Raw genomic sequence first — 14,752 nt, 5'->3', positions numbered from 1 at the left:
GCCAGCTAGCTAACATAACATCCCTCTCTGTTTGAGCCAGGGGTTTGAGTAGGCTAAACTTGCTAAGTGAAAGAGGATGGAAAAAAATAAAACGAAATACTTATTTCATTTTTAAAGAAATTCATTTTTTCAAAACTGTTCAATGATTTTCCTCTCTCTTTGAGTCTACTCACCACATTTTATGCACTGCCGTGCTAGCTAGCTAGCTGTAGCTTATGCTTAAGTACTAGAACAATTATCTTATCCTGTGATTGGGTGGACAACATGTCAGTTCAAGCTAAAAGACATCTGACAGGTTGGATGACGTCCTCCAGAAGTTGTCATAATTGCTGTGTAAGTCTATGGAAGGGGGTGAGTAGCATGAGCCTCCTAGGTTTTGTATTGAAGTCAATGTACACAGAGGAGGACGGACGCTAGCTGTCCTCTGGCTACACCATGGCGCTACACTACAGAGTGCTGTGGAGGCTACTGTAAACCTTCATTGCAAAACAGTGTGGATTAATCAATTATTTGGCGACATGTTACGTTCCCCAGCAAGAAAACCCTAAAATGTTGCTAAAAGTCAACAACCAAAACGAAACAGGTGGGGTTTTAGGAGGGTTTCTGAAAGACACGCATGAGGGGTTCCCCTGAAAGTTGACGAGTAACAACAAATAGAGCTTAAACAGACAAACAAAAGAAAACTCCCAATCACGGCCGGATGAGATACAGCCTGGATTCTAACCAGGTATTATAGTGACGTCTCTTGCACTGAGATGCAGTGCCTTAGACCGCTGCGTCACTCAGGACGACTTTATAGTGATAAGCTACAAAAGGCAGTCACTAGCCAACCATCACTGGGGTTTTTATGAAATAATAAATTCATCATCATACTATTAACAAAATATGTAATATACAGAACCAAATATATTTGATTTAAGTAAAGTAATGTGAATAAGTGATGGTTAGTGGCAGTAATGGGCAAATCAACTGTAAATTTCCGTGTTCCTCAAGGTTCCGTTTTAGGACCACTATTGTTTTCACTATATATTTTACCTCTTGGGGATGTCATTCAAAAACATAATGTTAACTTTCACTGCTATGCGGATGACACACAGCTGTACATTTCAATGAAACATGGTGAAGCCCCAAAATTGCCCTCGCTAGAAGCATGTGTTTCAGACATAAGGAAGTGGATGGCTGCAAACTTTCTACTTTTAAATTCGGACAAAACAGAGATGCTTGTTCTAGGTCCAAAGAAACAAAGAGATCTTCTGTTGAATCTGACAATTAATCTTAATGGTTGTACAGTCGTCTCAAATAAAACTGTGAAGGACCTCGGCGTTACTCTGGACCCTGATCTCGCTTTTGAAGAACATATCAAGACCATTTCAAGGACAGCTTTTTTCCATCTACGTAACATTGCAAAAATCAGAAACTTTCTGTCCAAAAATGATGCAGAAAAATTAATCCATGCTTTTTCACTTCTAGATTAGACTACTGCAATGCTCTACTTTCCGGCTACCCGGATAAAGCACTAAATAAACTTCAGTTAGTGCTAAATACGGCTGCTAGAATCCTGACTAGAACCAAAAAATTTGGTCATATTACTCCAGTGCTAGCCTCCCTACACTGGCTTCCTGTCAAAGCAAGGGCTGATTTCAAGGTTTTACTGCTAACCTACAAAGCATTACATGGGCTTGCTCCTACCTATCTCTCTGATTTGGTCCTGCCGTACATACCTACACGTACGCTACGGTCACAAGATGCAGGCCTCCTAATTGTCCCTAGAATTTCTAAGCAAACAGCTGGAGGCAGGGCTTTCTCCTATAGAGCTCCATTTTTATGGAACGGTCTGCCTACCCATGTCAGAGACACAAACTCGGTCTCAACCTTTAAGTCTTTACTGAAGACTCATCTCTTCAGTGGGTCATATTCAGATTGAGTGTAGTCTGGCCCAGGAGTGGGAAGGTGAACGGAAAGGCTCTGGAGCAACGAACCGCCCTTGCTGTCTCTGCCTGGCCGGTTCCCCTCTTTCCACTGGGATTCTCTGCCTCTAACCCTATTACAGGGGCTGAGTCACTGGCTTACTGGGGCTCTCTCACGCCGTCCTTTAGGAGGGGTGCGTCACCTGAGTGGGTTGATTCACTGTTGTGGTCATCCTGTCTGGGTTGGCGCCCCCCCTTGGGTTGTGCCGTGGCGGAGATCTTTGTGGGCTATACTCAGCCTTGTCTCAGGATGGTAGGTTGGTGGTTGAAGATATCCCTCTAGTGGTATGGGGGCTGTGCTTTGGCAAAGTGGGGGGGTTATATCCTTCCTGTTTGGCCCTGTCCGGGGGTGTCCTCGGATGGGGCCACAGTGTCTCCTGACCCCTCCTGTCTCAGCCTCCAGTATTTATGCTGCAGTAGTTTATGTGTCGGGGGGCTAGGGTCAGTTTGTTATATCTAGAGTACTTCTCCTGTCCTATTCGGTGTCCTGTGTGAATCTAAGTGTGCGTTCTCTAATTCTCTCCTTCTCTCTCTCGAAGGACCTGAGCCCTAGGACCGTGCCCCAGGACTACCTGACATGATGACTCCTTGCTGTCCCCAGTCCACCTGGCCATGCTGCTGCTCCAGTTTCAACTGTTCTGCATTATTATTATTCGACCATGCTGGTCATTTATGAACATTTGAACATCTTGGCCATGTTCTGTTATAATCTCTACCCGGCACAGCCAGAAGAGGACTGGCCACCCCACATAGCCTGGTTCCTCTCTAGGTTTCTTCCTAGGTTTTGGCCTGTCTAGGGAGTTTTTCCTAGCCAACGTGCTTCTACACCTGCATTGCTTGCTGTTTGTGGTTTTAGGCTGGGTTTCTGTACAGCACTTTGAGATATCAGCTGATGTACGAAGGGCTATATAAATAAATTTGATTTGACCAGTGGTCCTCCGCCACTCACTTGATAGAGCATGGCTCTTGCAACGGACAGGATAGTGGGATCAATTTTCCGGATACCACCCGTACATTTACAGAGGTCACATTCAGACAGACAGAGCAGCCTCGTGGCCGAGCAGTGCTGGGTGTGAGAGAACACTGTATAAAGTGTGTTACCTGGACTCCCACAGTCTTGATTGGCAGCAGGAAGGCATTGAGTGAATGAAGACTGGTGATCTGCAGGAGTTTCTCCTCCTCCTCGTCTGATATACACGACTTCACTCTCTGCAGCAACGTGTGGGGCTGGAGGCACAGGGTAAGTTATGAGTATTAGCTAGTCTGACATTAGAGTAAGTTATCAGCATGTTGTTGCATAAAGGTCAGTTGGGGTCAATTCCATCTACAGCCCCACTCTAGAATTCAAATCAAATGTATTTGTCACATACACATGGTTAGCAGATGTTATTGGTCACATACACATGGTTAGCAGATGTTATTGGTCACATACACATGGTTAGCAGATGTTATTGGTCATATACACATGGTTAGCAGATGTTAATGGTCACATACACATGGTTAGCAGATGTTAATGGTCACATACACATGGTTAGCAGATGTTAATGGTCACATACACATGGTTAGCAGATGTTAATGGTCACATACACATGGTTAGCAGATGTTATTGGTCATATACACATGGTTAGCAGATGTTATTGGTCATATACACATGGTTAGCAGATGTTATTGGTCATATACACATGGTTAGCAGATGTTATTGGTCACATACACATGGTTAGCAGATGTTATTGGTCACATACACATGGTTAGCAGATGTTATTGGTCACATACACATGGTTAGCAGATGTTATTGGTCACATATATATGGTTAGCAGATGTTATTGGTCACATACACAAGGTTAGCAGATGTTAATGGTCACATGGTTAGCAGATGTTATTTGTCACATACACATGGTTAGCAGATGTTATTGGTCACATACACATGGTTAGCAGATGTTATTTGTCACATACACATGGTTAGCAGATGTTATTGGTCATATACACATGGTTAGCAGATGTTATTGGTCATATACACATGGTTAGCAGATGTTATTGGTCACATACACATGGTTAGCAGATGTTATTGGTCACATACACATGGTTAGCAGATGTTATTGGTCACATACACATGGTTAGCAGATGTTATTGGTCACATATATATGGTTAGCAGATGTTATTGGTCACATACACAAGGTTAGCAGATGTTAATGGTCACATGGTTAGCAGATGTTATTTGTCACATACACATGGTTAGCAGATGTTATTGGTCACATACACAAGGTTAGCAGATGTTAATGGTCACATGGTTAGCAGATGTTACTGGTCACATACACATGGTTAGCAGATGTTATTGGTCACATACACATGGTTAGCAGATGTTAATGTGAGTGTAGCGAAATGCTTGTGCTTCTAGTTCCGACAACGCAGTAATAACCAACAAGCAATCTAACTAACAATTCCAAAACTACTACCACACACACTCACACTCACACTCACACACACACACAAAGTGTAAAGGGATAAAGAATATGTACATAAAGATGATGGTACAGAACATCATTGTATGTCCAATTAAAGTTGGTTCAAATTGAAATGGAATTGAGACCAACTCTGTTATTACCATCATGTTCATGTCATAGACTAGTGGTGCTCTGCTCTCTGACCTTTTTGACCATGGTGGAGAAGTCTGTGATGATCTTGAGGATGTTGTTGGTCTCAGCAAAGTCCTTACAGATGTAGGGCTCGTCTGCACAGATCACTCTGATGGCCAGGCCAGGACCTACAGGAGAGGTTGAGGTTAACATCACATCCATACTTCTGCTATTCTCCATGTTGGATCTTAAATGGTCCATGACTACATATAACATTCTGTCCTGTGTTGGTTCTAAATGTTCCATGACTATGTATAACATTCTGTCCTGTGTTGGTTCTAAATGTTCCATGACTATGTATAACATTCTGTCCTGTGTTGGTTCTAAATGTTCCATGATTATGTATAACATTCTGTCCTGTGTTGGTTCTAAATGTTCCATGACTATGTATAACATTCTATTCTGTGTTGGTTCTAAATGTTCCATGACTACATAACATTCTATTCTGTGTTGGTTCTTAATGTTCCATGACTATATATAACATTCTGTCCTGTGTTGGTTCTAAATGTTCCATGACTATATATAACATTCTGTCCTGTGTTGGTTCTAAATGTTCCATGACTATAGATAAGGTTCTGTCCTGTGTTGGTTCTAAATGTTCCATGACTATATATAAGGTTCTGTCCTGTGTGTACGGTGGGGTACTGACCAGGGAAAGGGTGTCGACAGACGATGTCCTCTGGCAGTCCCAGTTCTCTGCCCAGTGCCCGAACCTCATCCTTATGGAAGTCCTTCAGCGGCTCAATGACTTTTCCCTGGAGGGAGTGAGAGAGGAGACAGCTCAGACCTGAGGTGTGGACTCGAGTCACAAAATTCATGCCTTGAGACTAGACTTAAAATAAGAAATAAAATACCGTCTGACTCGACTTCGAGACTCATGACTTAATTATCTGGCCAGGTTTTGGAACGTAATGTCACTAATTTTGTGTCACCGAGCATCCGTGGATTTCTCTCCACGCTGCCAGAGACAGAATCGCACTCGCAAGACACAAATAAACTGATTGCCTAGTGAACCGCACACTCGACCAAGCAGGTGAGCTAGCACAGTGAGGTCTAGGGGGGGTGAAACTGCATATTTTAATAGGCTACTTATTAATACCATTTATATTTATACCTTTGCTTATTAGATCTGGTGACTAACATCAGCACCAAATGTTTCAAAAACATCTCGTCTGTGATTCAGAACCAGAAAGTGGCACATCTTGACCAATCATCAGCATTTGTCTCACAAAGGCAGGTTATTTAATAGATTTTCTCTGGTTTTACCTGGTAAAAAACAAAATAGCATATATATATATATATATATATATATATATATATAATCCATATAAAGTCATGTTTAGCAATCTGCTACAGACACATCTTTGCCACATCTTTGCCACAACAGCAGGCCAGCAGCAGGCTAGCAGCAGGCTAGCAGGTGATCATTGATTATGTTCATGTTTCAGTTTGGTCTAGTTTGGGTGGGTTATAGGTCTAGACCTCAATAGGCGCTACTGGCTGTAGGTCTAAAGACAGCTGTGACATCACACTACCTTCAATACGTATAAGGATGTAGATGTAACATTCCGGCCAATTAATGACCATATTTGTGAGGTAGAAAAAGCCTACGGACAGATCAAGCTTTTCCTCTGATCCGGTGACCTCCGCTGCGTACAAGGTCGTATGATCCTGTTCATACAGGTCGTATGATCCTGTTCATACAGGTCGTATGATCCTGTTCATACAGGTCGTATGATCCTGTTCATACAGGTCGTATGATCCTGTTCATACAGGTCGTATGATCCTGTTCATACAGGTCGTATGATCCTGTTCATACAGGTCGTATGATCCTGTTCATACAGGTCGTATGATCCTGTTCATACATGTCGTATGATCCTGTTCATACAGGTCGTATGATCCTGTTCATACAGGTCGTATGATCCTGTTCATACAGGTCGTATGATCCTGTGACATGATATCCCTAGTTGATATTGACTGCTAAGATGAGTGACTTTCAGCTCAAAACATGGTTTATTTCTGGATCTTGCGTTTTGAAGAATGCATCACTGTTTATGGCTATAATGACAGGCCACATTTGCGCAGCGATTGTGCGTTCGCAGGGTGGGGGGAGGGGAGGGGAGGGGGGGTCGCAAGCTTTGAACCACTCCTTTTTAAGGGTTGTGGGACTAAAGTCTCAAAACCACTGAGCAAGTGTACAGATTGCTGAACAGATATAGGATCGGGTGAAGCACGAAAGTCACATTTTTTAGGGAGAGAGGATTGCCATAATAAATCAAACACGTCGCTCCAAAACAATAACAATTAGTCACCAGCAATGAGGCGGCAGCGTAGCCTAGTGGTTAGAGCGTTGAAAACGGCTGTCTGGTAGCCTCAATAAATAGACAAACATTTGAGGTTGGAAAAAGTAATTGCCTGTTCAGATGGATTTATTTTTAACTTGAGACTCGACTTGCTTATAGACTTGAACTTGACTCGACCAGTTCGACTTGGGACTCGACTTGGGACTCGACTTGGGACACCTCTGGGCCAAACAGAAGAGCCAGAGGTGCTCCAACAAAATTGTGTTGGAAGTTTGTTTCTGTGTGTGTGTGTGTGTGTGTGTGTGTGTGTGTACCTCGTCTCTGAGCTTGCGGATGAGCTCTGTGTCGTTGTGGTGTGTTTTGATGACCTCTGCCTTGCCGCTGGCGAGGTGAGAAGCACTCTCTATGAGGTCTGGCCTCAGGGTGCCCTGGGCTAGGAACACCTCCTCCGGCTTCAGGTTCATCTCCCCTATCACCTCATTGGCCACCTACAGACGCCAATCACACACAAAGGAAGTACATTCAAAAGTCTTGATTTTTTTTTTTAAGAGGGACAGACAGACAACCAACATATACAGACAACAGACGAGGTTGAAGATAAAGGTTAGGACACGTTATGATTCATGTGGAAGTTATTTGAAAATAAACAGATTCATGGGACCAGCGCAGTTTCTAATTACCAGCACCGTTGCTATAACTACCATAGCAGATGCATTGTTGCTGCATATTAGAATCCTCTAACCTTCGTCATCTTCAACAGATAACAGACGAGGCAGTACCTTGACGAAGGTGTCTCCGATGATCTTCCTCTTCTCCTCGGGGTTGGTGGTCATGTTGAGGGTCTTGCTGATGCGTTTCCGTGGCGTCCGGTCTTCGTCGGAGATGGGCAGGGTCGTCGTACCGTTATAGAAAGTGTGTGCTGCGTTCACCACTAGAGAGGGAGATCACACAGACACACTAAGAATTTCAAACCAAATCAAATGTTGTTAAAGTCCCATATCGGTTAGGTGAAATACAGCAGTAAGATGTGTGGCCCGTTGCCATGACAAAAGGGCAACCAGTGGAACACCAGCATTGTAAAGTCACAGCAGTAAGATGTGTGGCCCGTTGCCATGACAAAAGGGCAACCAGTGGAACACCAGCATTGTAAAGTCACAGCAGTAAGATGTGTGGCCCCCGTTGCCATGACAAAGCAGTAAGATTGTAAAGTCACAGCAGTAAGATGTGTGGCCCCCGTTGCCATGACAAAAGGGCAACCAGTGGAACACCAGCATTGTAAAGTCACAGCAGTAAGATGTGTGGCCCCCGTTGCCATGACAAAAGGGCAACCAGTGGAACACCAGCATTGTAAAGTCACAGCAGTAAGATGTGTGGCCCCCGTTGCCATGACAAAAGGGCAACCAGTGGAACACGAGCATTGTAAAGTCACAGCAGTAAGATGTGTGGCCCCGTTGCCATGACAAAAGGGCAACCAGTGGAACACCAGCATTGTAAAGTCACAGCAGTAAGATGTGTGGCCCGTTGCCATGACAAAGGGCAACCAGTGGAACAGCATTGTAAAGTCACAGCAGTAAGATGTGTGGCCCGTTGCCATGACAAAAGGGCAACCAGTGGAACAGCATTGTAAAGTCATTGTAAGATGTCACAGCAGTAAGATGTGTCACAGGCCCCCGTTGCCATGACAAAAGGGCAACCAGTGGAACACGAGCATTGTAAAGTCACAGCAGTAAGATGTGTGGCCCCCGTTGCCATGACAAAGGGCAACCAGTGGAACACGAGCATTGTAAAGTCACAGCAGTAAGATGTGTGGCCCGTTGCCATGACAAAAGGGCAACCAGTGGAACACCAGCATTGTAAAGTCACAGCAGTAAGATGTGTGGCCCGTTGCCATGACAAAAGGGCAACCAGTGGAACACGAGCATTGTAAAGTCACAGCAGTAAGATGTGTGGCCCGTTGCCATGACAAAAGGGCAACCAGTGGAACACCAGCATTGTAAATCCAACTTATAGTCACTCTGAAAATGTATTTTACCTTTGCTTCAACTACTTGCACATCGTTACAACACATAGCCACTAATATAACATTTGAAATCTCTATATTATTTTATGAGTGTGATATATATAGATAGATATATAAAAATCACACTAAAAAAAATATATACACACACACACACACACACTACATTCCACAATGCTACATTTGAGTCCATTCTGGACATGTGTAGGACACCAGCTTGGCTTGACCTCTCACCTTTGAGGTTGACGCCTAACTTGACCTCTTACCTTTTGAGGTTAATGCCCAGTTTGGCTTGACCTCTCACCTTTGAGGTTGATGCCCAGTTTGGATTGACCTCTCACCTTTGAGGTTGATGCCCAGTTTGGTGAGGGCCTCCTCAACGCTCTGGCTCTCTCGTTTCCTCATGAAGCCATTGTCAATGTGCACCGCGATCACCTGCTCCTTGTTCAGAGCTTTGTTCAGCAGGGCCGTGCACACGGTGGAGTCCACCCCTCCACTCAGCAGAACCTGGGGACGACATTTGGACCAGACATGTCAATCAACAGACCTAGAATGACTTCAACACACAGAGTGTCCCTGTTTCTCTCCCCCTTCCATTATCACGGGGCGGCAGCGTAGCCTAGTGGTTAGAGCGTTGGACTAGTAACCGGAAGGTTGCGAGTTCAAACCCCCGAGCTGACAAGTTACAAATCTGCCCCTGAACAGGCAGTTAACCCACTGTTCCTAGGCTGTCATTGAAAATAAGAATTTGTTCTTAACTGACTTGCCTGGTTAAATAAAGGTAAAATAAAATAAAAAAAATCATCTTCTCTCTGGAGGGACAACTCACTTTCTGGGAGCAGAGAGTCGATCACATCTTTTCAGCAGAGAACACAGTTCAATATCCCTGTCTAGTTTAGTGTTTCATAGCTCCATATCCCTGTCTAGTTTAGTGTTTCATAGCTCCATATCCCTGTCTAGTTTAGTGTTTCATAGCTCCATATCCCTGTCTAGTTTAGTGTTTCATAGCTCCATATCCCTGTCTAGTTTAGTGTTTCATAGCTCCATATCCCTGTCTAGTTTAGTGTTTCATAGCTCCATATCCCTGTCTAGTTTAGTGTTTCATAGCTCCATATCCCTGTCTAGTTTAGTGTTTCATAGCTCCATATCCCTGTCTAGTTTAGTGTTTCATAGCTCCATATCCCTGTCTAGTTTAGTGTTTCATAGCTCCATATCCCTGTCTTTTAGTGTTTCATAGCTCCATATCCCTGTCTAGTTTAGTGTTTCATAGCTCCATATCCCTGTCTAGTTTAGTGTTTCATAGCTCCATATCCCTGTCTAGTTTAGTGTTTCATAGCTCCATATCCCTGTCTAGTTTAGTGTTTCATAGCTCCATATCCCTGTCTAGTTTAGTGTTTCATAGCTCCATATCCCTGTCTAGTTTAGTGTTTCATAGCTCCATATCCCTGTCTAGTTTAGTGTTTCATAGCTCCATATCCCTGTCTAGTTTAGTGTTTCATAGCTCCATATCCCTGTCTAGTTTAGTGTTTCATAGCTCCATATCCCTGTCTAGTTTAGTGTTTCATAGCTCACATGAACGTAGATACCCCCTCCCAGGGTCTCTGTGTATCACTAGCCACTATGCCACTTTGTTTACATACTCATCTCATATGTACATACTGTACTCAATACCATCTACTGCATCTTGCCTATGCCGCTCTGTACCATCACTCACTCATGTATCTTTATGTACATATTCTTTATCCCTTTACACTTATGTGTATAAGGTAGTAGTTTTGGAATTGTTAGTTTAGATTACTCGTTGGTTACTACTGCGTTGTCGGAACTAGAAGCACAAGCATTTCGCTACACTCGGATTAACATCTGCTAACCATGTGTATGTGACCAATAACATCTGCTAACCATGTGTATGTGACCAATAACATCTGCTAACCATGTGACCATTAACATCTGCTAACGATGTGAATGTGACCATTACCATCTGCTAACCATGTGAATGTGACCATTACCATCTGCTAACCATGTGTATGTGACCATTACCATCTGCTAAGCATGTGTATGTGACCAATACCATCTGCTAACCATGTGACCATTAACATCTGCTAACGATGTGAATGTGACCAATAACATCTGCTAACCATGTGAATGTGACCATTACCATCTGCTAACCATGTGTATGTGACCATTACCATCTGCTAACCATGTGTGACCATTACCATCTGCTAACCATGATGTGACCATTACCATCTGCTAACCATGTGTATGTGACCATTACCATCTGCTAACCATGTGTATGTGACCATTACCATCTGCTAACCATGTGTATGTGACCATTACCATCTGCTAACCATGTGTATGTGACCATTACCATCTGCTAACCATGTGTATGTGACCATTACCATCTGCTAACCATGTGTATGTGACCAATACCATCTGCTAACCATGTGTATGTGACCATTACCATCTGCTAACCATGTGTATGTGACCATTACCATCTGCTAACCATGTGTATGTGACCATTACCATCTGCTAACCATGTGTATGTGACCATTACCATCTGCTAACCATGTGTATGTGACCATTACCATCTGCTAACCATGTGTATGTGACCAATAACATTTGATTTTATTTTTGTTCTATATTATGACGCATATACTGTACCCACATACTGCATCTAACCGTACTGCAGATTCCTCACCAGTACTTTGGACTTGCCAACTTTCTCCTGGATCTCTGTGATGCAGGACTGCTGGCGGTTCTGGACGGTGAAGTTGGAAGTGCAGCCGGCGATTTCAAACAGGAAGTTACGTAATATCTCTGTGCCCCGCTCTGTCAGGTCCACTTCCGGGTGGAACTGGGTCCCGTACAGTTTCTTCTGCTCGTTGGCAATACCTGTCAGAGAACAAACGGAGCGGGGGGGGGGGGCAGTGGAAGGGTTCGGAACAGTCAAAGACAAGGGGGAGGAAGAGGTGGGGAGGAAAGAAGAGCATTGAGGGCCAAAGATCTTCATGATCATCTTGTGGAATTGACTGAAATTAGTATGGCAGTAGACTAAATTAGGGACGTATGGCGGTAGACTAAATTAGGGAAGTATGGCGGTAGACTAAATTAGGGAAGTATGGCGGTAGACTAAATTAGGGACGTATGGCGGTAGACTAAATTAGGGACGTATGGCGGTAGACTAAATTAGGGAAGTATGGCGGTAGACTAAATTAGGGACGTATGGCGGTAGACTAAATTAGGGAAGTATGGCGGTAGACTAAATTAGGGACGTATGGCGGTAGACTAAATTAGGGAAGTATGGCGGTAGACTAAATTAGGGAAGTATGGCGGTAGACTAAATTAGGGAAGTATGGCGGTAGACTAAATTAGGGAAGTATGGCGGTAGACTAAATTAGGGAAGTATGGCGGTAGACTAAATTAGGGAAGTATGGCGGTAGACTAAATTAGGGAAGTATGGCGGTAGACTAAATTAGGGAAGTATGGCGGTAGACTAAATTAGGGAAGTATGGCGGTAGACTAAATTAGGGAAGTATGGCGGTAGACTAAATTAGGGACGTATGGCGGTAGACTAAATTAGGGACGTATGGCGGTAGACTAAATTAGGGAAGTATGGCGGTAGACTAAATTAGGGAAGTATGGCGGTAGACTAAATTAGGGAAGTTTGGCGGTAGACTAAATTAGGGAAGTATGGCGGTAGACTAAATTAGGGAAGTATGGAGGTAGACTAAATTAGGGAAGTATGGAGGTAGACTAAATTAGGGAAGTATGGCGGTAGACTAAATTAGGGAAGTATGGCGGTAGACTAAATTAGGGAAGTATGGCGGTAGACTAAATTAGGGAAGTATGGCGGTAGACTAAATTAGGGAAGTATGGCGGTAGACTAAATTAGGGAAGTATGGCGGTAGACTAAATTAGGGAAGTATGGCGGTAGACTAAATTAGGGAAGTATGGCGGTAGACTAAATTAGGGACGTATGGCGGTAGACTAAATTAGGGAAGTATGGCGGTAGACTAAATTAGGGAAGTATGGCGGTAGACTAAATTAGGGAAGTATGGCGGTAGACTAAATTAGGAAGTATGGCGGTAGACTAAATTAGGGAAGTATGGCAGTAGACTAAATTAGGGAAGTATGGCGGTAAACTAAATTAGGGACGTATGGCGGTAGACTAAATTAGGGAAGTATGGTGGTAGACTAAATTAGGGACGTATGGCGGTGGACTAAATTAGGGAAGTATGGCGGTAGACTAAATTAGGGACGTAAGACTAAATTTTGGTCCAGGCTAAGGGATCCTTTGGCAGAATGCATTAGGGAAGTATGGTGGTAGATTAAATTAGGGACTGGTGGTAGACCACCTTAGGGAAGCCATGGCGGTAGACTTGGGAACATGGTCCCCAGACTAAATTAGGGACGGCCCAATGGCGGTAGACTAAATTAGGGAAGTATGGTGGTAGATTAAATTAGGGACGTATGGTGGTGGACTAAATTAGGGAAGTATGGCGGTAGACTAAATTAGTCTAAATATACATTTTCCTCCAGGCCCAGGATCCTTTGCCAGAATGCATACCTGCAATGATGCTCCCTGACTGGGCCACCACCTTGAAGCCATCGGCCACCTTGTCCACACTGTCCCCATGAGTCAACAGCACCGGCTCCTCTTTCTGCAGGCCCCTGACAACAATCAGGTCACAGACAGAGTCAAAGGTCAGACAGGAAGTACACTCACACAATGAAACAACAGGTGTAGGTAGACCTACAGTAACGTGCACTGTAGAACACCTTACAGTGAAATGCCTAATACAACAGGTGTAGTAGACCTTACAGTGAAATGCCTAATACAACAGGTGTAGTAGACCTTACAGTGAAATGCTTACTTAAAAGTTCTTAATTGCATTGTTGGTTAAGAAAGTAAACTAAACTGTATAAAATAAACTGAAGTAAAAAATTAAAAAGCAACAAAATAATTACAGTAGAGGCTATATACAGGGTGTTACGGTACAGAGTCAATGTGGAGGCTATATAGAGGGGGTACCGGTACAGGGTTAATGTGGAGGCTATATACAGGGGGTACCGGTACAGAGTCAACGTGGAGGCTATATACAGGGTGTTACGGTACAGAGTCAATGTGGAGGCTATATAGAGGGGGTACCGGTACAGGGTTAATGTGGAGGCTATATACAGGGGGTACCGGTACAGAGTCAACGTGGAGGCTATATACAGGGTATTACGGTACAGAGTCAATGTGGAGGCTATATACAGGTTGTTACCATACAGAGTCAATGTGGAGGCTATATAGAGGGTGTTACGGTAAAGAGTCAATGTGGAGGCTATATACAGGTTGTTACCATACAGAGTCAATGTGGAGGCTATATAGAGGGTGTTACGGTACAGAGTCAATGTGGAGGCAATATACAGGGTGTTACGGTACAGAGTCAATGTGGAGGCAATATACAGGGTGTTACTGTACAGAGTCAATGTGGAGGCTTTATACAGGGTATTACGGTACAGAGTCAACGTGGAGGCTATATACAGGGGGTACCGGTACAGAGTCAATGTGGAGGCTATATAGAGGGGGTACCGGTACAGAGTCAATGTGGAGGCTATATACAGGGGGTACCGGTACAGGGTTAATGTGGAGGCTATATACAGGGGGTACCGGTACAGGGTTAATGTGGAGGCTATATACAGGGGGTACCGGTACAGGGTTAATGTGGAGGCTATATACAGGGGGTACCGGTACAGGGTTAATGTGGAGGCTATATACAGGGGGTACCGGTACAGGGTTAATGTGGAGGCTATATACAGGGGGTACCGGTACAGGGTTAATGTGGA

The 14,752-nt window shown here is 43.8% G+C and overlaps 1 protein-coding gene across 2 annotated transcripts in view; it reads right to left on the bottom strand.

Moving 5' to 3' along the window:
* LOC118373398 (GMP synthase [glutamine-hydrolyzing]-like) overlaps nucleotides 1-14,752 on the bottom strand; it is a 50,105-nt gene that overhangs the window by 10,546 nt on the left and 24,807 nt on the right. For both annotated transcript variants that reach the window (XM_052500604.1, XM_052500592.1), the window contains exons 5-12: nucleotides 13,488-13,591; nucleotides 11,619-11,812; nucleotides 9,262-9,427; nucleotides 7,683-7,834; nucleotides 7,218-7,391; nucleotides 5,250-5,355; nucleotides 4,613-4,728; nucleotides 3,069-3,194 (exon numbers count right to left, since the gene is read on the bottom strand). In XM_052500604.1, coding sequence (XP_052356564.1) covers nucleotides 3,069-3,194; nucleotides 4,613-4,728; nucleotides 5,250-5,355; nucleotides 7,218-7,391; nucleotides 7,683-7,834; nucleotides 9,262-9,427; nucleotides 11,619-11,812; nucleotides 13,488-13,591 — 1,138 coding nt within the window. The remainder of the gene's footprint in view (nucleotides 1-3,068; nucleotides 3,195-4,612; nucleotides 4,729-5,249; nucleotides 5,356-7,217; nucleotides 7,392-7,682; nucleotides 7,835-9,261; nucleotides 9,428-11,618; nucleotides 11,813-13,487; nucleotides 13,592-14,752) is intronic.

The sequence above is a fragment of the Oncorhynchus keta genome, chromosome 1 (genome assembly GCF_023373465.1).
Source record: "Oncorhynchus keta strain PuntledgeMale-10-30-2019 chromosome 1, Oket_V2, whole genome shotgun sequence".
Taxonomy (NCBI): Eukaryota; Metazoa; Chordata; class Actinopteri; order Salmoniformes; family Salmonidae; genus Oncorhynchus; species Oncorhynchus keta.
Note: the sequence above shows the minus strand (reverse complement) of the source record. Positions and strands in the feature narration are given on the sequence as shown.